The 21,654-nt window shown below is 45.8% G+C and overlaps 1 protein-coding gene across 2 annotated transcripts in view; it reads right to left on the bottom strand.

Annotated features, from left to right (window-relative positions):
- Positions 1-21,654, bottom strand: part of LOC148026311 (phosphatidate cytidylyltransferase 4, chloroplastic-like) — a 114,891-nt gene that overhangs the window by 24,273 nt on the left and 68,964 nt on the right. For both annotated transcript variants that reach the window (XM_087690735.1, XM_087690734.1), the window contains exons 4-5: positions 7,431-7,540; positions 7,098-7,231 (exon numbers count right to left, since the gene is read on the bottom strand). In XM_087690735.1, the coding sequence (XP_087546861.1) occupies positions 7,098-7,231; positions 7,431-7,540 (244 nt within the window). The remainder of the gene's footprint in view (positions 1-7,097; positions 7,232-7,430; positions 7,541-21,654) is intronic.

Here is a 21,654-nt window from a genome sequence, read left to right as displayed (position 1 = left end):
GTCCCCCCCCCCCATCCACATAGCCACCAACTCATCCGTCCATGCCGCCTGTCACACTTTCCCGAGACAAGCGCAGCTGCTACCGCAGGAGTTTTTTCGCAATGGGCCATGGTCTTACCTGAGACTTGCAGAGCGCAGAGAGTTTCCACTACCTCTGGAGATGGGAATCTTCGTGGTACACAAGTCAAGGAGAGGCAAGGTCCATCCACTAGCACCACCGGATGGACCAAACTATGCTTTCTTCCTTCGGTCCTCTCATACAGGAGACTGGACAATGACTCAGATAGAGGAGGTGAAGAGCTAGGTGGCAGACCACATCTCCCAGTGGATGGGAGGAGAAGGACTGGCAGTTTTCTCCCAGCAGTGGCCAGGTTGCATGATAGACATTAGCTGGTGGGCTGCGGCAGAGCTCCCACATCTGAGCATTATCTTTCGAGCCCCTTCGCAATGGAGCGCTCCGATGGATGTGACCAAGTGGCCCTTGGCACAAGCGGCCCGGGAATGGAGCTCCCCATCTAAGCCGGCAACAAAGCGAATCCGCATGCCCCATAGCTCTTCCTCTTTGTCAGCAGCTTCCACACCAAACAGCTGCTTGTTCGGTTAGTCACAAGTTTCCCTATGAGTTTAGATCTTGCAACCTGGAATGTGAATAGCCTCCACTACAATGGAGCACATGGTTCTAGATAGTTGATTGTTCGGCAGGAGCTCCAGCCAGCCCTTCCTGGATAAATCGACATCTTACTTTTGCAAGAGCACAAGCTCACACCCGCCCAAGCCCAGTGGGCAGGGAAGGTACTCCCAGGCAGTTCACACACTTACTGGGAGCACGACATCGGTGCGCACGGGAGGAGTGGAGGCGTATGCACCTCTATCGGCCCGAGCCTCACCGCCTGTGTACGGGACCACCGGACGATTGTGGCAAGGAGGGTTCTATGGATCAGATTGGATATTGGGGACTCCTGCCTTTGGAGTCCTCAATGTCTATGCCCCTACTGAGGTTAGGGCACGCAGCAAGTTCTGGGTGGAGATCGCATCAAGTCTCCTAGAGGTGGACTCTTGGATTGTTGGAGGAGACTTCAGCAACCTGGAGGCCTTAGAGGACCAGTAGGGCAGAGGCAAAAACTACCAAGGCCTAGCTAGGGAGGAGCAAGAGGCATGCGAGGTCTTCCTATTGGCAGTAGGAGCACGCGATGATTGGAGAGACCGAGCTTTCCACAAGAGGGAGAGGTCGCTAGATTTCTCTTGGGAATATAGGTGGCTAGGCGGAAGTTTATTGGAGCCGCTAAACAGGTTTTATGTGGGAAAGTGGCAATGCTTTTACGGAGGCGAGGTAGGGCAATTGGCTTGCACCACTTTATCCGATCACTGCTCGGTTCTCCTGACACTTGATGCCCTAGCCTTTGCCCTAGACACACGATCCTTCCTCTGCGATCCGGTCCCTCCTATCCCACTCCCTAGTTCAAATCTGCTCAATCTGTCTCTTCACCTCCTCCCTCCTGTAGATCGAGTCAGGGGATGTAGGGGGCGTGATTCGGGCCATTAGGAAGATCCATCTCAAGGACGGCCTCCAATCACCGGCAAGCTTCGGTCTACACTCCTGGAGACCCTCTTGCAATAGGACCTTTCAGGTTTGCCCTCCTAGTGTGAGACCGTGGACTACTAGCTTGCCCAAAAGGGCCAGACTCTACTACTTTGGGTCTATGATCCCAAGCCCTCCCTCTAACTGATGCCGGATGATGGTCGCCCACGGCACCTTGGCTTGGGAGTTCCTGGAACCGTCTGATTTGGCCCAAAGGAAATTTTGCACTAGGCGGCGAAGCTGAACTACACAGGACGAGGAGAAACACCAACACGAGGCGATGTACCAAGCTATGCTAGGAGGACCTGGTTAACCACTAGGGCTGGGCCCGCTAGGGAAAGGTGAGCAATACTCCAGTAGGTCAGCTTCCGCCGAATAGAGTCGAGGATTGGAAGAAACTGCTGGGCAGGAGTGATGTCGAGTCCCACTTGGAACCCTAGGTCTAGGAGGGAGCGTCCCATCTCCTCTGTGACGAGGGATGGGATGTGATCCGAGACCCACTGTCTACATCGATGTCCTCTGGCTGAGGCTGTCTCCTGCCGGAAGAGGTGTTAGTAGTAGTCTGTGGCAATCTCCATCACCTCGTCTAGGCTAGAGCAAATCCTTCCATATTGATCCCGAGGGCTGCGTATCTGCTCTTCTGAGGTGCAAGGCTGATGCACCTAGAAAAACTCCTTGCACATTGTGTCCCCCTTCCACGCCCAAAAGGCTGCTGAGGTGTGGAATGAGAACTCTAATCTCTTGTCTTCTAGGCGAGCGAGGGTAGCTCGTGCTCGCACCTCCTGTGCATGAAGGATGGGATCCCCTGGTGCCTCTTGTAGTAATCTCTGTGTGGCTGCTAGGTCCCGTTGCAATGCTCTCTCCTCCTCGCAGCTCTGCTGCCTGACTTGTAGGGCTGCCTCTTGACAGATACTGCTCGACTCAGCTAGGACCTTTGCAGCCTACTTCATGTTTAGCAGGGCCTCCATAAGGCCCTGATTCAAAGCCCCCAGGTTGCTAGGAGGAGATAGACTGCCAGCCGGCGATCTAGAACCCCCATGTCAGAGATCAGGATGGGGTACAGATTGGCAAGCCCCCCCACATCTAGTGGACGGTTGCCCGGCTCGCACCATCAGCACAAGGCGGGAGGTGTACAAGATGGTGGGCGAGGAGGTGTTGCAACGGGCATCTGGTTGCCAAAGACAAGTTGAGTTGAGAAGAAGGGAGATTGACACAGCAATACCTGAGGAGTGGCTTGCCCCCCGATACAAGAGCCGATAGATCCCGGGGAGATATGGGCCACTAGGTTTTCACCAACAGATATCCCCCTACAAGTGGTAGGTAGAGTGGGCGGCGCCCCACATGGGACTTTCTTCACCGTGCAGGAGAGGGGGCCTCTCGTCCTTGATAGAGGGCAGCAAGATGAGGGGATAGTTGTCCTTTTATGAACGAGGATTCGGGTGGTTGGCCTCTAGGGGAAGACATGGTGGATCAACCCTTATGTGTTTTCGAAGGAGCTCCGACAATGCGCCTTTGGATATGGGATCGCATGCCGCTCGATGAGCTGGAGTGGGATCCGGAAGAGTGGTTATGGCCAACCAAACTACAATCGCCAAGAAGCCATCGAAGTTCCTGGAGTACATAGCCAAGATTGGCAGACACATACTGATGCAAGAGGACATGGACTGGCCGCCATCATGTAGCAGGTATTGGACGGAGCACAACATCATGGATGCTTTCCGACGGACTTTCTGGCGCCGCCTATGGGACAACTAGAGGCCGAGGAGGGTATTGTATTTCTTATGGTTGTTGGCACATGGAGGCCTAGCGGTGCGGAGTTGGTTAGCCCAAATGCAAAAGGATGGAGGTTGTAAACATTGCACACAGCAACTTCTGGAAACTCCAAAGCACTGCCTTTGGTCATGTGAGGCGGCACAACTCGTATGGAGAGGAGCATGCCGCATTCTCTGCCGTATTGCACCCAGTCTTGGATGTATCTCATGGGGGGCTTTCTGTTGGCAGGCAGTCAGAGGGTCGTCACCTTCTATATAAGGCTAGGATGCGGGACACAATACTCATTATTGAGGCTGGGTCATGCGCAATGGTCGGCTTGGAGGCCCTACCCATCCGCCAAGTACTAGAGCCCACAGCAGACCACTCTGAGGTATGACAAATCATAGGGAGTCTTACTGGATGGCACATCTGGAAGGCGCGGTGTCAGGAGGTTTTTGGTGGGGATAGACTTTCAGTACAGGCGACTTTAGCAGAGCTCTGGACTTCCATCATCCACTCCCTCCACGGCCGATGGGGCCAGGTCCAAGGCAAGTCTCGAGCTCGTCAAGAGCTCCGCTTTCATTTCATGCACACTTGGGGCGACCATGACCTATTTTTCGTATACAAGCAAGCAGCCCCAGATGGTGATACCCATAGACCGCCCTGAGAGGCTTGTATACTTGACATATCTATGACTCTACATCAGCTCCAGCTAGTCTGTTGAGCACTTCTTCGTATTTAGGTTTTTTCTGAAGTAATATAATTAGCCACACTTTAGTTGCAAAAAAAAAAAGAAAATACTTCACCCAACTAGCTCCAAGGAGCTCGAGGGACTGATTGATCCTCTCTCTCTCTCCCCATCTAGCTGCTTTGTGCACATGTCGTTGTAGGCAACTCCATGCCACCCCTCTCAAGGACTCACGATGGCGATAGCCTTCACAATTCTTCTCCACCTATCCACTCTGAGGATGTGGAAAGGGAGATTGCACTCGATGATGGTTCGCGCAATCTCAATTTCTGCACTTCTTTGTCGCTCTCTAAGGAAATGAGAGTGGGCCCGAAACACATCTCGTTGTCTCAATAAGTATGGCTTGTCTCTTGAGCCTCTTGGACCCATGAGTGGAGGCGGTGGTAGCGTTTTTTTCTAGGCGGCCGAAGCAAAAGGGGAAGTTGAGGGATCTATGAATCCCTACATGGTAGTTGTAGGTGTAGCCGGCGGGGTGGCCATGGATGTGCATATGTCAGGGGAGACTATCTCCTCTTGAGCTTGCATCATACTAGAGAATACCTTGCCTGATGCCTTTAAAATGGGGGAATATTTCTTGATGATCTTATCGGCCATCACTTGAGGGATCCTGGGACATGGACCACATTCTCCACCTATCTTGGACAAGTGGATGAGAAGCCATATCACACTACTCGTTTGGACCTTGCTGCAATACTTGGAAGTCCAACAATAGGCATTGGTGTGATTCGTGGCTTTCTCAAGGTGTTAGAAGTGAAGAGAAAGGGCTTCATGAAGGGCTTTGGGCATGGTGAAAGCACACCAAACTTTATTTTCTCTTTCAGTAACCCATCTCTTATCCTCTACCATTTTCTGGTAGATCTGATTGGCCGACCTTTTCAGAAAATCATCAGGTTTTACAAACATCGAGTCCTACCAAGGGGTAGCAGGTTCAAAAGCAAGCAATGGATTATATTGCTGAAGTTGCTCCTACAAGGTCGACCAAATGTGGCAATAACCTGTAGGCACCCGAAATTACTAGCATATGCAACAGAAGGAATAAAGACACGACCGGCCAGGAATGACAGCATCCCTTACCATCTGCTGCCCCAATCAAAGGCTCTCTCTCTCTCTCTCTCTCTCATATGCACACCACAATTAAGACACCAAAGCTCAATGAATCAATGCAATGCAATACCTATGTGTGGCCAAAGAATAATGTTTCTAACACCAAGGTTTAGACTATGCCCATGCTAAGGTTATTAAGGATCAGAAAAGGCTGAAACAGACTTGCTTATTACCAGTGAAGAAATCTCAATTTTTTATGGTAGGGCATTGCTCTATGAAATTGAATACCATCACATGCAGTTTATACCAATCAAGGCGCTATGACCAGCACCAATGGAATTATTGCAGTCATGAACGTTCCGGATTGCTTAAAACACAGGTGAGACTGGAGTGATCGCAATGCTACTGCCCTTATACTTTGCGACCACTAGCTAGTGCCACATTAAAGGGTCTACAATTTTAAGATGCAAAATTTTTTCATTGAACATAGTATTTGCTCAACTATTGTAGATTCAACAATCTCTATAACAAAACATGTTTGACATGAACATTGCAATATTGGTCATCTTACTCCAAACAACAAAAAAAGGTGCCTCTTGGGCTTAGCACTTGCTGCACTGACTGGTACGCACTGAGTCTAAAGCCTCATGAGTGCCAAAGTGTTCAATGCTTTAGAGAGTGCACTGAAACTGAAAGACTGCCTTTGGCAAACTTAAAGGAAACAAAATATCAGTGTATAAACAGCAAGATAATTCACAAGAATATAAGTCCACAAAAACTTCTGTGATGTCTGAGCATACCCCACCATGTATACAATGTTTCACCAGTTCAAAAGCCTACTAAGAGTCAGATCTCACCCACAAGACAGGACAGCAACATATTTCAGGAGAACATGGGAATAAGAAGAAAGTTCTCTGATGTCTGAGCACACCCTACCATATATACAACTTTCCCCACTGCACAAGCCTATTTACAGTCATGTCTTACTGACAAGGCAGTATGCAAGTGTCATATCTTGCGTACCAGATCAAATGCAAAATGCTGCCTTCTTACTTCCCAAACATGTGAAGCAGCTGATGCTTAAAGTGCAATGTTAGGCCATGCTCTTCTGGCTAGTTGAACGGCACAGTTTTGCTTGCAGTTAGCACCTGGCTGACGTGGCCGGCCAAGCCAAGGATCCTATCTCCAGTGCTACCCCAGAGACACCATGTCATTGGTTTTGGTATTGCCCACCCAGACAACAAGTCTGGCTTCAAAATTTCTAAAGCTTGGTTCAATCAGGGTATCTGATTACAATATTGAGAGGATTCAAACACCTCATACTATACAGATTTTTCTTCTCCAACATGGGACTTCATTGCCAGCCTTACGCCCTGACATAGTTGGAAGAACAAAAAGACTAATCATATACCAGCTCACACACCTAAATGACAACTGTTGCCCATAAGTGACCATCAGCACAACCCTCGAATGAACATGCAAAAACCAACTCTGGTTCACAAGTTTTTTGGCACAGTACAGTTAAATGTGAGTTCACATATGAGATTATGTTTGGTCAATGGATAGTATGGTAGTAAACGTTCAATGTCTAGAGCAAAATGAAAAAGGACCCATCACTGCTGCATAAAAATGTGTTTGTTTGATGCACTGGAAAATTCACATCAATTTTCTTTTACTAAAGAGTCCAAAGTGAATAGCATGAGATAGAAAAAACAATTTAAATTTCTGCTGTCTTCCTTTCCAAAGTATTAGGCTGAAATATATGTGAAGTTGCATCTCAAACACTTAATGTCAGTGCACAACACATAAAATATGGCTTTAAACTTGAGCAATATGCAGAAAATGAGAATATGCACTACTAGTTGAAACACTGTGCAAGGCAGGAGACAGCCATATGCTCAGCCACCTTCTAACCGAAATAGACAATGTAATGCACCAATTACATGCTTGAGTGCTAAGCAAAGACCACTTTACCTCAGGTAAGATGGAGGCCAACAAAATACCCTACTTAGAACAGATGTTACAAATACAGATGAGCTTAAGCCAACAAAGGCACCCTCCAAGGTCTTCTTTGGGCTCACATTCGATAATGGAGTCCGACCAAAGACCTGTCAATGCAAACCCCACCCCCCCCCCCCCCCCAAAAAAAAAAACAAGAATATAAAATCATCATATGAACTACAAATACAGTGGTCCAATATATCTCAAAAAGATGTGTCAATATCGACATAATAATTAGCATTTCCTCCTCAATTTGAATTTAAACCAAAAGACTTGTTCATCCAAGATCGGTCGTGGAATTGCTACCCGGCCCCCAAAGAAGGCACCAGTATCTGCAGCAATAATAGTGCTTATTGCCATAATGGTGGCAACCAATCTGACTGTCAACTGCCTTTCATAGATGCTGGTGATAATTTCTGCAGACCCAAAAAAAGGCATCTGAAATGTGAGCATACCAACCTTACACTGCCAGGGGCCTACATTACAGATAGAACAAAATACAAACAGAAAGGACAGAGATGGCCTGCAAAGAGATGCACAAAAAGAAAGTATTCTCCACCAATAATGCTAAAGATCATTGGGAATGATGTTACTAAGTCTGCATTTTTATATGTGTGTAACAATCCTTGAACCTCAGATAGGATAGAAAACATGCCTACTCCACACTTTGCAGAAGAATATAATAAGACCACGAAATTTCAGTGATCAAAGCACACAATGGAGAATTATTTTTTAAGTTTTAGACCTGCCAGAAATTATTGAAATTAGAGCATCTTCTTGTTTTGGATCTGTAGATGAAAACGTGACCCACAACAAATAAGCACTGTGACAAACAATGCTCTCAGGCTGCTGGTTTGGTATCATGTATGGGAAAGCACATTCAGCTTTACATCAGGCACCAACTCATTCACTTTGTAACTCAATACCATCTAGTTCTGGAATAAAAACTTGCTTTTCCTAGAAGTGCAGATTCTCCAGACAGCACTGAGTTAGAGGATGTGCTGTACACAATAACATCACAGGATGGCTTCAACTCATTCAGCTTTACATCAGGCACTCACTCATTCACTTTGTAACTCAATACCATCTAGTTCTGGAATAAAAACTTGCTTTTCCTAGAAGTGCAGATTCTCCAGACGGCACTGAGCTAGAGGATGTGCTGTACACGATAACATCACAGGATCACTTCAAGATATTTTTGAAGAAGTAATAAAGGTCTAATGGGGAAATTGGTTACAATTGAATAACAAGTCATGCTCGATTGTCATGGCTTCTTTTTCAAACTCGTGTTCAAGAATGTTTAAAAATGTCAATATTTTGGGCAACATAAATTTAAGTATTCTTAAGACAATGCATTCAAAGTACGTAAAGACTCTTTTTCATTCTCTGCTGTTAAGATATGGACCTTCCAAGAAGCCAAATGTTCAAAATTATAAGACACACCATGCCACTTGTCAGGTTGGCCAATAGGATAAAGTCACAAATGAAAGACATATCAGCGAGTAGCAGATATCATCCATCAAATGGCTGGAGTGTGCACCTTTTTAGCTTTCTTCTGACATGATATTTAGATCAGATGCTCGTGCCCTTAGAGTTGGACAGTCAGTTATGGCACCTTATCATCTTTATCTCCTTCAATCAACAGAGTCCAGGTTGTTGATTTCCAGTTCCCACCAACCTGCACGAGCTTCCTTGGGAAGCTAGATTCAGAGAATGCTCCTACACAAACTCCCTTTTTTTTGGGTGGAATGCAATATCTCATTAATCTAAAATGTACATCTTTAGTTGCCCCTGTGTGGAGCAACTAAGATCAAAGGCCTAAGAAAAATGGAGGAACAGTTCAAATTGAACCTGTGGAAGGCCTCCACAGAAAAGGGCATCCCCAAGAGACTGGTGCAATGAGAACTGAAAAAAGGCATGTACATGGATGGAATGCAGATTAAAGAGCTGATTATTGTGGTCTCATATGATAAAAAGTATGCAAAGCCCAATATTCAGCTGGAAAGAAGAACAGAGCATAATAACATATGATACATAACCTCCAATAATCCAAACTGACGTCCGATTGCAATAGTTGAAAATCTGGAATGAAAAAGGCGACAGAGGCAAATAAGGAAAAATCTTAAACAAAAGGGCATGCCAAAAGTAAATGTACACCATTTCCCAAGGATGAGAACAATAAGGACAAGCTGATGAAGGAAGATGTCCTTGACTTAAAAAAGGACGCACTTGGAGTGCTCCAACCAAATGACGCCATAGAAAAACCTTTTGTTTGAGAGGAAGCTTGCTTTTCCAAATAACCAGAAGGCATTTCTTCCACTAGGCAAGAGGCTTCTACACATGCCATAGATAATTACTGTGTTCCTAATCCCATAGTCATGCAAGTGACAATGAATACGGAATTTTAGCAGAGATATTGGCTAAGGAAAATGACCAATAAGTAGGTAGCCCACAATCCAAGCTCCAATCCATCAACTGAAGGTCTGAAACTAAAGGAGGCACTGGCTGAAATGGTTGCAGCATATCAGCAATAGCATGCCAAATAATGAGATGATATAGACCCAAACCATGTTGACTAGAGCTTGTGCAGATGATAAAATCAGGGTTGTCCACATTCTGCGGCAGGACAACTTGTCCAACTCATCCAATCCTATCCAACTCGTCTAATCTTGTACAAGCTCCTCCCATGGCAGTGACAATTGGCCAAAAAGGTCTTTCCATCCATTGTAGTGACCACTTGGCCAACCTCTAATCCATCAACTGAAGGACTGAAACTAAAGGAGGCACTAACTGAAATGGGTGCAGCATATCAGCAATAGCATGCCAAATACTGCAATCAGCTTCATACACAGTACGCAACATCCATCCAGATAGACTACCTAGGAGAGCATTCGAGGCCTCTTGATAGCCAGCTCAAGCAGGACATCAGACTTCATAGCATGCACAAGTCCAACAGTGGCTCACAGTATATGGGATCGACATGGAACCCCCCCCCCCGTATGATCCTGACTCCCCCTTCATACACCTCTTCCATACTTGGAGACACTTGTTCATGCAACAGAACCCTTATTAGTTGTACACCCAGCACACATAGATTTCACCCCAGCAACCTCTTACACCGAAGATGTCGTACTATAGGGATCACTTTATAAGGACTACAAGGGATGGCTTCAAGGTGAGACCGAGATACCTAGATATATGCATGCCACATGAGATGCAGAAAGCCATTGGCGGGCTCACAGTATCCTCTCATTAGCTCAAGATTGAGACTGGGAGGGCAACCCACATCCCCAAAGCTGAGCAGATCAATAGACTATGCCAAGAGGAGGTGGAGAGTGAGTACTATATCTGCAGATGTAGAGCCAATAGCACAGTCTGAGCTAGATATCGCACACTATTCGGAGAGGACACCTCCCTTAAACTAGCCATGGAGTCCTCAGACTAGAGTCGACCTGGCTAGTTCTAAGTCAAGATTTAGAGACTCCACGTATCATTATTACAAGCAAGCACCACATAGAGAGAGGGATGTCAGTCACACACCTTACCGATTTCTTCTAGCACATATAGCAGCCACACGGAGAATGGTGATAGTCCAAAGAGCTAAGGAGATCAGAGCAACATGCCGACCATGACTACACAGATATCACACCCAAAGGCTTAACCAGAGAGAGAATAGGCCGATCCACCAACATGAGCAGCACTTGATAGAGTTGAGGGCTTGGTCCAAACACTGCCGCCATACTATTTCATCACGGATGTATGACATACTCTATCCACCTATCATGACTGGGTGGAACTAGATATATGGATATCCCTTAATCACACGGCTAGACATGTATTCTCTCATCCTCCTTTGTACCCCTACATGGACACTATTTTGTCTTGTACATCACTCTAGATTCTTTTCATAGTGTATCATTGATCATCCTTTACCACATCACACTTGGATGCCTAGTGACAATCAGTATTCTCCATAGTTTTGTCTCATAGGCTGATTTTGGCCTCAAAAGACCTCTCTCTCTCTCGTAATGGGGTTGTTTATATTAATTACAGAAAAAAGTACAAGATAACAAGATGACAAAGTTCAAGGTGGCTCTAGGCCATCATATTAAACCGGATACAATTAATTCAACAAACACAAAAATTCAAGTGTGCAAGAGGCACCCTGGGACTCAATAGACACATAAGATCAAGAGTGTTGACAAGATTTTGTCGCATGGGCCTCAGCCTTTTCTGCCAATGTCTCCAGTAAACCATCCTTAAAGAAGTCTCCAAGTACTACAAAAGGATTAGGCCTCTGTGTATCGACCCGTGAGAAAGAAGGTCTATCTACATGGTGGGACGTAGAACATGGGTACTTATGATCCCAAGGAGTGATCACTCAACCATTAGCATCAAAAGCGAGAAGAGTTGATGGATCATATGCAAGCTGTTGTTGTTGTTGCGGCTTGTTGGGGGGCTGCATATCTTAACTGAAGCAGTCAATGCAGTGGCAACACAAATAAGTGAGAAGAAGGTTTGGTGATTAAGAAGGGCCAGCAAGTACTACAGGCACGAAAGTCTCTTTGGCTTTGCCTTTAGTGCAGTGGGCTTCCATCCATTCTTTTGTCCTCAAATCTGGAGGAGGAGCTGGTGATTTGGGTATAGGCTAGCAGGGCTTAACAATCTGTTGCTCTGTAGGACCAAGGGGCGCATTTTGGTCTTTATCCATAGGTTGGTCGACCAAGATAGTCTCTCTATCAAGACATTCTGCTGTGAAATGGCCCAGTTGATCACACAAGAAGCAGTGTCTAGCAAAAGTACCCCACTTGAGACGAAACCAAAGAGGCTGCATACCATTGCAATTGAGGCGTAACCCGTTCGACCTCTTCCTGCATGCTATATTCCATAGCCTGCACAGCCTATTAATGACAGGAGTTGGAGGCCTATTTGGAGGCAAATGTGCCAATTTAGCAAGTCATCATTCAATTCTGTGCAAATTTTAGAGGTCCCAAGTCAAATTTGGGGCTCCACGAGTTAGAGGAAGTCTAAACCCCAATCACTTTTTGCAAAAGGACTTTCTCTCTCTTCTCCCACCCAAATTGCCATGGATTTCCAGCCCAAGATCTCTTTAGATCGCTCTTCCTTCTCCTTTAAGGATCCAGTGACATCTCTTAGTGACTTCTAGGCATCACCGGCAAGAGATCAAGTGGTGGAGTGGCTCAATTTGATGGTTTGAAGCTTCCCAAGCAGCCCCTGAAAATTGCAGTGCATTTTGCAATGATGTTGCTAGCCTCTTCCTACTCCCCCATTGAGTGTTGCTTCTTCCCTAGGGTTCCCTCTTGCTAGCGCAACAAGTCTGGTGCTGATTGAGCCTTCTTCCACCCCCTTTGACACTCCTTGCACTAGGAAGAAACCCTAATGGGCTAACAACAGTGGACAACCATTAAAACTCAATTCAAACTCCCATTATCTTCAAAAAATCTTCAATTCCCAGCCCTAGGACCCATCTCTAGCAAGCAAAGATCAAGCATGTCCAAGATTGAAAGGATCGGCACAAGGATGAAGAGGATCTCTTCATGGGCAGCCATAGCCACTTCTTGAAGCTTCAAATTCCTTCAAGAAGCATCACTAATTGAATCTTGAAGCTCCCCATAGTCATCTTGTGGTTACATTGGATCAAGAATTAAAGTCTTGGAGCTTATTTACCATCAAGAAGCATATGCGAGTATTATGGAGCATTATGGGAGACTGAATTCAGGAAGCAAAGTCCATCCACCAATCATGGGAGAGCTATTGGAGCTTCTTGAAGAGGGATTTTTATCCGGCTTGTGAAGGCAGCCTACATCAAGCTTACTACAAGGTACTCTTTTCATTCTTGGTCTCTTTCTTTCTCATTTCCACTTGCTGAGCTAAATCCACTTCTTGGAGAGACCTAAGGATTGAATCTTGCCTTGAAATTAGAGTATTTCATTAAGTGAATGCTGTCCACTGAAATCACTAGCTTGATTGCTTTTACCATTGCATGAGGAATGAGATAAGTCATGGGAAAATTGATCATTTTGTTGATGCTTACCCCTAACATTCCTTTATGGTGTGTTTATTGATTTGATCATAAAAGAAATTATTAAGCCATTGTAAAAGGGTATGTTGGCATCCAGAGAGTCGCTGGACTGCCAAGGTAAGCCCCTCTCCCACCCAATCCATTGTCCATTCCGGCCCAAAGTTTATTTTCTACATGAATTTCATGCTCATTGCTTGATTTAAAATGTCCGCCATGTATACTCCAGCTGAGAAAAAGGCCAATGCCAAGCGTGGTGGTAAGCCAAAAGAGAGGTGACCCTCCCTTACCACTTAAGACCCTGAAGCAGTGCACCACTCAGTTCGAGGGGAACTTTGCCCACCTCCCGATGATCTAGAGCCCAATAGTTGTGCATAGGTGCATGTACCTTCAGCTTAGAGCCCCAATCTCGAAGGAAACACACTTGGCACAAGGAAAATGTATTGGCAAGACATGTATACTATGCTCTTGGGATGTATGCAGTGAATGGACATCTATGTCACTTGAAACATCTGCTAAGATTACACACTGAAGTTGACTCATTGATGCAGACCTCACCTGGTTGTACATGGTATTGAGCATGTATTTTAATCATGGCAAGGTATATGCTTCTCAGCCCTAAGGTACACAAGCAATGCAAATGTGGGTCAAGACGGGCAGTGCACTAGGAGCAAGATTTCCAAGACTGCCACAGTGATTCAATTGCAAAAATTTGAGTATTACTATTGAGCAAAAACTCTATAACTCTTCTCAAAGAGGGCAAACTTCCCTTCGTTTCAAACCAAAAATCTCCCCGATCGAAGCTACCAGTGAGAAGACATTGCAGTTCTTGTGCACAATGGTCCAATGGGACAGGGTGCAAACAGCCCCTACACACTCACAGAAAGTGAGCTACAAAAAACTCTGAATATTTTCTATTATAAAAATTTTTACATCATCTCGTAGAGGGCATTCCCCTCTTCAATCTGAATCAAAAAGTACTCCAATCAAAGTTACTTGTCAAAAGTTACGCTCATTTTCCTGATAGTGGGTCTTGTGGACTGCACTCAAATGATGGGGCATACTACATAGAAGCAAAGGAAAGGCCCAAGACCAACTCCAAAGGGAAACCCGCGACTCCCAAGCATCAATGAATGGTGAACCTAACTCAGCCCAACATTATAATGGTGAAATGCAAGAAGAAGTGCAGGATACAAATCCCTACACTATGCTCAATCACACTTTATGTCAGTATGAGCTTCGTCATACACAGAGGACAGCGATATGGTTGCCAACCATCATCAAATACTCTCTAAGATTGACCTAGCAATCAAACAAATGACCCTCTCCAACTCTAGGACTCAGCAAACATTGGAGCATCTCACCACCCTTGTTACCCAATTAGCCACTACTTTGGTGCAAGAGAAGGCAAATGAGTCCAAACATGAAGCACAACGGTCTACACCATTGAAGCCGATACATGGACCATGTGGCATCCTTGGAGCTAAGGGAATCCCACCTAGTACTTAGTATGAGGTTGGTGAGCCCTCCCGTCTTAATGATGAGCCTCTTTTGAGCTCTCCCATCATCCATGCGACGAGCCTCCAGTGAGACCCCCGCCTACCATTGGTAAAAGCTCTCCTACTCTCCCTGGAATCCCCAACGGCACTTATGAGGCTCAGCCCAATTATGGACAGCACGATATTAATGGCTAGCATGGCATTCATGGGCAGCATGGCGTTGCAACATGGTATGTATAGGCAGCAAGGCCCCAATGACCTCCATGATAAGAAGATTCTTACCAAGTGCAATGGGCAATCAGCACCCCCGTTAGACTTGGAAGAATGGACTTCCAAATTGGAGTCATACTTCAACATCTACACATGCATTGATGATCAGAAAATTATCTTTGCATCCCTTCACTTGCAAGGTTTTGCCCACACTTAGTGACGCTACATAAGTAGAGAGAATCATCAATTCATCAATTAGGAAGACTTCAAGATACAAATGGTTCAAGTATTTGTATCCCCCGTGGAGAAGGAGAAGATGGTAAGATAATGGTACTAACTTGACAAACGCAATCTCACAGTAAGGAAATACACAAATCAATTCATGAACTTGACCATGTATATTGACAATGTTAGTGATGATGCCAAATTGGACAAATATATCTATGGATTAGAACCAAGCTTGTATGCGGATATCATGGCTCAAAAGCCTCCGACCCTAGTTGATGCAATTCAATTGGTTGAAAGATATGCAAGGAAAGTCCGCAAGACTAAGGGTTTTCAGCAAGGTTTTGGGCAACCAAGAACTTCAATGCAACAGGGTCAATATGATGGTGTTTATAGAGGAAATCCCCTGCCTATTAGCAGCCCCAAAATCTCCATTTATCCCCCCTTTAATTCTAAGAAGAAACATAATAGTTTTGGAACAGCACTTAGCCCACGTAGAGATGGTAAATATGTTGAAAACAAGCCTCGAAATGCATTAGCCCTGAGAGGTCAAAGTGGTCAAAAATTCATCTCACTGAACTTGTGAAGGATAGAAAAGAATTTTAAGTGTGGAGTTATACACGGTGCAGACCATGCCTCAAAATGCCCCTACAAAATAGCAAAGGTCAAAGTTTACAGCATGTATATTATGGAGGATTGGCAAAATGAAGATAAGCAATCAAATGCTAAGTGCTGCAAAGAACTTAGTACATGCTAAAAATGAGGGCTATGAAGAGAATCTAGATCAAGAACAATTCTATGATCCAGAAGATGGGTTTCCCTTTGACCTAGGCGGTCACTTGCCTAATGGCATTGGTTTGATTATCCCTAGTACACCCCCTCATGCTGCCACTTCCATTTGCTCCATCTCTATAGACGCAAGCACAAGCTATAGGAGCCCCAGCACACTGTGCATTCAAGGGAAATTTAATGCCAAGAAAGTATTCATCTTGGTGGACAGTGGTAGCACAGAGCTATGTCAATAAATCAACCATTGATCAACTAAAATGTTTTCCTGTAGAATTATAGCATCCCCTCAAAGTTTAAGTGGCAAACAATGATGAAGAAATAAGCATGCATGTATTCTCAAAAGTTCCCCTATGCTTGGCTGAAAACTATGTGACATCAATTGATCTAATTGCATTAGAAATGGACCCCATTCATGTTATCTTGGGCTATGACTGGCTGAAACACTTGAGCAAAATTGCTATGGGCTTCTCTCAGCTTTACATGGAGTTTATTCTGCATGGACAACTCATCTATTTAGAGGGAGCTCAAAATAATGCTGATTTTCAACTAATTATAGCAAAACAACTCAAATGGAAATTTAAGAAATGCTCATATACATTTGTCTTACACTTGAATAAGGAGAACACAAATCAGTCCTCAAAAGTGGCTCAGAATTCAATATTGAAAGCCTTCCTAGAAGGGTATGAGGATTTCCTTTTTCTGGCTTGCTATAGCTAATCACAACTTTAATCAACCGAAAAAATGCTTACTTCAACCCCTATCCTCATATGCCTTGACCTCTCAAAAGAGTTTTACCATTCAGTGTGATGCTAGTGGCCAAGATATAGATATCATTTTGCTACAAGAACATGGTATAATTGCTTTTAAGAGCTGTAAACTTGATGAAAAGAAAATGCAAATGAATGTTTAAGGTTAAGGGATGTTGACCATCCTTCATGTTGTTAAAAATGGAACCATTTCTTGAGCTAAAAATGCATTAGCTTCACTTAAATAGACCTAAAACATGCTTAATTAAGTAAGAAACCTTGTTTATTTAAAAGAAATGCACTCCTAAAGAGTGTCTATATCCCATAATCACAAACCCACTTGGGAGGGCCTAAACTTTCTATAGATAGGTATGCTGCCCTCCATTCAACCTTAACCTCGTTTTTGCAAGTTTTAGATGTTTTCAACACAAAGCTCCTACCCGTCGCGCTGCTGCCCTACCAACGCACCCAACTTCCCCTCCCCCCCCCCCGTGGCATTGCACCTCCTCCCATTGTGTTGCACCTCTTCCCGTCGCTCAACTTTCTCCCCCTCCTCTCGTCACCCAACTTTCTCCCCCTCCTCCCCGCTATCGAGCCAAGAAATCCTCCTCCCGTCACGCTGCACCTCCCCTCGCGCCCCCACACTAGCCCCTGCCTTATACCCCCCATGCCTTGCTACCCCTCGCCACACAATTTCTTGCACTGTCCCCCCCCTTGTTGCCCTCACCTCCTTCAGCCCCATCCAGCAGGTCCCCCACCCGCATGTTCCCATCAGGAGCCGGCCATCCGTAAAGTCCAGCACCTCCCCCACCGCCAAAAAACAACGTCTACCCTCCTCACCATTGCCTCCCCCACCCCAATTGCTCCCTCCATCTGTAGTAACACTCCCCCCCCCCCCTCCAGGGGCATAGCAACACTTGGTAGGTTCTCAACGGGGACGCGCAATGGAAACATCTGGTCAAACACCAGTGCATTCTGCGAGTGCCCCCAATCAAACTCCTTGCGCATCGTCCTTTCTAAGGAACAGCTCTCAACTGTCCGTGCCACAAAGCTGGAGTTGAAAGAAACAGCGATCTTTGGTCAAGTCGTAGAACACTCCCCATCTAGGTGTTAGCATTTGACTAATCCCTTGGACAGGCTGCAGACTGCGTAGGTGCCACATGGCAGCCTGTAGTGCAGTCGGACAATTTTTTAGGCATTATTTTATTGCAGTTGGCTGCATTTAATGCAGCCAACCTCTTTATTTTATGCCTTTTATTTCTGCTTTATATAGCAGTCCTCCAGCACATTGTTGACACATTATTCACTTATTTAATCTTCTGATCTTGAGATCTATTGGGTGAGACAAGTTGTGCTCGGGCTGACGGAGATCGAGGTCACCAAGTTGGAGACATATGCAAATATTTCCTCTTCCCCCTTGTGTATTTCTACACTCTTATACAGCATACTACATCGAAGATTTTCTACATTTACACTGCCTCCTTTTCTCTCTCTCTCTTCTCTCTATGTTCACTCTCTCTTAGTCTTTGTCCTACGCTTCCGCATCGTGGCACTCTGACATGGTATCAGAGCGGTTAAGATGGACTAACTGAGGGCTAAACCTATCTAAAGAGGAGATTTCAGCATGACACAAGGCTGCGTTTCCAAGATTCGAGGGCGAGTGGGAGGGCTGCGCATCAGATCACGGCTAAAGCAAGCGTGGGCGTGCAGGAAAGGATTCTAATCGGTGAATTTGCTCCAAGTTATTACTGTTCGAATGGGAGGAAAGCTGCGTTTGAGGCCTTCCATTGCAGATTTTACCTTTCCATCACCTCCGGTGCGTGAAGAAGGTTTGGGCAGTGGAGGAACTAGTCCTAGAAGGCTGCGTATTCAAAGTCACAAGGGGTTGCTTTTGCGTTTAAGTGGGTATTGCTGGTTAACATGTCTACAGAGACTGATTTGGAGTTCCAGGAGATTATGGACAGGAAACTACCTGTCCTACCAACTCTTCCAACGGATCAAAAGCTTGATGGTGACAATTACCGCATCTGGCGAGTGATGATGTTGGCCATTTTAGAGTCTTATGATTTAGCGGAACTGGTGATGGAGGAGATTAATAGGCCCTCAGTGAGGGATGAGTCCAAACTCTCTTCCAATGCTCGTGTAGAGTTGACCAAGGCCTAGTCTCATTCGGAAAAACTGAATGCCATGATTTGATCTTTTCTGTCTCTGTCTTGCACCACAGCCTTGATAACTCACATCGAGCACTTGACGGTGGCTCGTGAGATATGGCTGGAGCTCGATCAGACGTACAACCGGATGACCCTGTTGAAGAGGGTTTCTTTGGAGGTGCAGATACAGACTTTGTCTGTGAATAAGCCTTCTTCACTTCGGGAACACATCAACAAGCTTTGACAACTTCAAATGCAGGTTCAAAATGTGGGAAAGCCTATTTCCTCCCAAAACATGGCGATCACTTTACTATCCCAGTTGCCACCACGATTCGGTACTCTTTATTGCGCTCTTCTTGCTTCAAGACGGAAATCGACTCTTCGGTGGGAAGAGTTGGTTCCTATGGTCTTCGACCAAACGGAACAATTGAAGGGACAGAATGCTTCCAAATCGGAGCCATTGGTCGGTCAAGCCTCTAAGAAGAAGGGGAAGGACCAAAAGAATAAGCAGGAGGACAACAAATCCAAGAAGGACAAGGAGAAGGAATCGACTTGCCATATTTGTGGAAAGACCGGTCACTAGAAGAAGGATTGCCCCGACAAAGACAAGAAGGATACCAAGAAGAAGGACACGAAGGACTCTGAAGCGGTGGCTGCACCCTCATCAGCTGCTTTTCTACACTTAGCAGTCATTGAGGACTCTACATCGAAGACTTTTGATGCTGCAATGACAGCTCCCCAGGCTTAAGAGTAGATTGTGGATAGTGGTGCCTCACGGCACATGACTCCTTCTTCCGTTGGTGTTGCCCATTTGCGACCTTCGCATGGGCAGATTCTCATTGGAGACAACTCTTCTGTATCTATTGCTGCACATGGTGAGATACAACTTATTCCAGATGGACGTGGTGGTATCCACACCTCTGAGGTGTTGCATGTGCCAGGATTGGGGTATCATTTACTTTCGGTTCATAAGACTTGTGCTCTTGGACTCTTGGTGGAGTTTGACAGTGATACTGTTCGAGTCCTTGATCTTGGATCAAGGAAGGTTCTCTCTACAAGGTATTAGGAGAATGGAGTCTACAAATTGAAGTCTTCTTCAGCTCTTACTTCTCTTCTTCTTACTTCATCGGGATGTGATTCCCAACAGAGCTTCTAGGCAGTCTACTTCACCCATGGAGCTTGCATCTACGGATCTTTGTGGCCCGATGAGGACCGAGTCCCTGAAGGGGAGTCTGTACTTCATGTTGATCATAGATGACTATAGCAGGATGACTTGGGTCTATTTCTTGACCTTGAAGTTGGAGGCTTTCTCTCATTTCAAGGATTGGCTTCTCTTTGAGGAGAACCATTCTCATCGGTGACTCAAGACCTTGCGTTCAGACAAGGGAGGTGAGTTTATGTCTAATGAGTTTGCTCGTTTTTGTGCAGATACGGGCATTCACCAGGAGTTTACTAACACCAACACTCCCCAAGAGAATGGCATTTTGGAGCGCAAGAACCGAAGTGTGATCGAGATGGCACGCACCATGATGGAGCATCGACAAACACCTCAGTTTCTGTGGGCCGAGGCTATGGCTACCGCAATTTACATCCTCAATCGATCTCCCACTTCGGCCGTTGACAGGATGACACCTTTTGAGGCTTACTTCGGGACTAAGCATGATGTCTCTTATTTCAGGATCTTTGGATGTGACGCTTATGTGCACATTCCGAAGACGCAACGTGATAAGTTCGAGGCGGCTTCCCGACGACATGTTTTTGTTGGCTACAACTCCCCATCCCAAGGTTATCATTTGTTTGATCCCGTTAAGCGGGATGTCTACACGAGCCAAGATTTGCGGTTTGTGGAAGTTCCAGCCACAGAGGGGGGTAACGAACACCCCGTCCTTGCAGACCTAGGGGAGAGTTGGGCTCCCAAGATAGTTCCTTTGGAGCCTGAGCCTCTTGATGGAGATTCTTCTTCTGATTCAGAGTCTTCTCTTCCACCCGCCACCCCCGAGGAGCTTCCGCCGGTGGATATTCCTGAGCCTTCAGCAGATGGAGAGCAACAACGAGAGGTTCGTCCTCCTCATCATTGGGCCCGTGACACACTCTGAGATTCAGGGATCGAGGGGGTCCCTAAGAAGTGGGAACGGCAAGATGGATCATGGAGGTCACGGAGGAATCAGGCACATTCTTCGGAGCTTGTCTGCTCCAACTATTATTTACTGACCCGTGTTATGCAGGATCGAGAGCCCACTTCAATGAAGGAGGCTTTGCAGTCTGTTCATTGGCGGAACGCCATGGAAGCCGAGTTGAAGGCTGTTGATAGGAATGGCACTTGGTCTCTTGTGCCTCGTCCCTCTCACAAGAAGGTGACTGGTGTCAAGTGGGTCTTCAAGACCAAGTACCTTAGCGATGGTTCTTTGGACAAGCACAAGGCTCACCTTGTTGCTAAAGGTTTTCCTTAGCGCCCACGCATTGATTTCCATGATACTTTTGCCCCCACTGCTCGTACAGCGACTATTCGAGCTGTTCTTGCCTTGGTTGGCCATAGGAGATGGCATGTTTATCAATTGGATGTGAAGTCGGCCTTTCTAAATGGTGGCTTGCAGGACGAGATCTATAGCAGCCTCCTGGCTTTGGATCCTCGGATGGAAAAGTTTACAGGTTGAAGAAGGCCTTGTATGGCCTCAAGCAGGCTCTGCGTGCATGGAACGAGAAGATTAACTCGTTTCTTCAGTCAAACTTGGGATATCGGCGCTCCAAGGCCGATCCGCAGCTTTATGTGCACACTTTGGAGGTTGGTCGTGTGTTGTTTGTGTTGTATGTTGATGATTTGATTTTCACAGGGGATCATGCACAGAAGGTCCAAGAGACCAAGACAGCTTT

The sequence above is a fragment of the Lygodium microphyllum genome, chromosome 13 (assembly GCF_053477565.2).
Source record: "Lygodium microphyllum isolate KBCC chromosome 13, Lygodium_microphyllum_v1.1.10, whole genome shotgun sequence".
NCBI classification, from domain to species: Eukaryota; Viridiplantae; Streptophyta; class Polypodiopsida; order Schizaeales; family Lygodiaceae; genus Lygodium; species Lygodium microphyllum.
The sequence above is the reverse complement of the archived record's forward strand: the minus strand, read 5'-3'. Positions and strand labels throughout refer to the sequence as shown.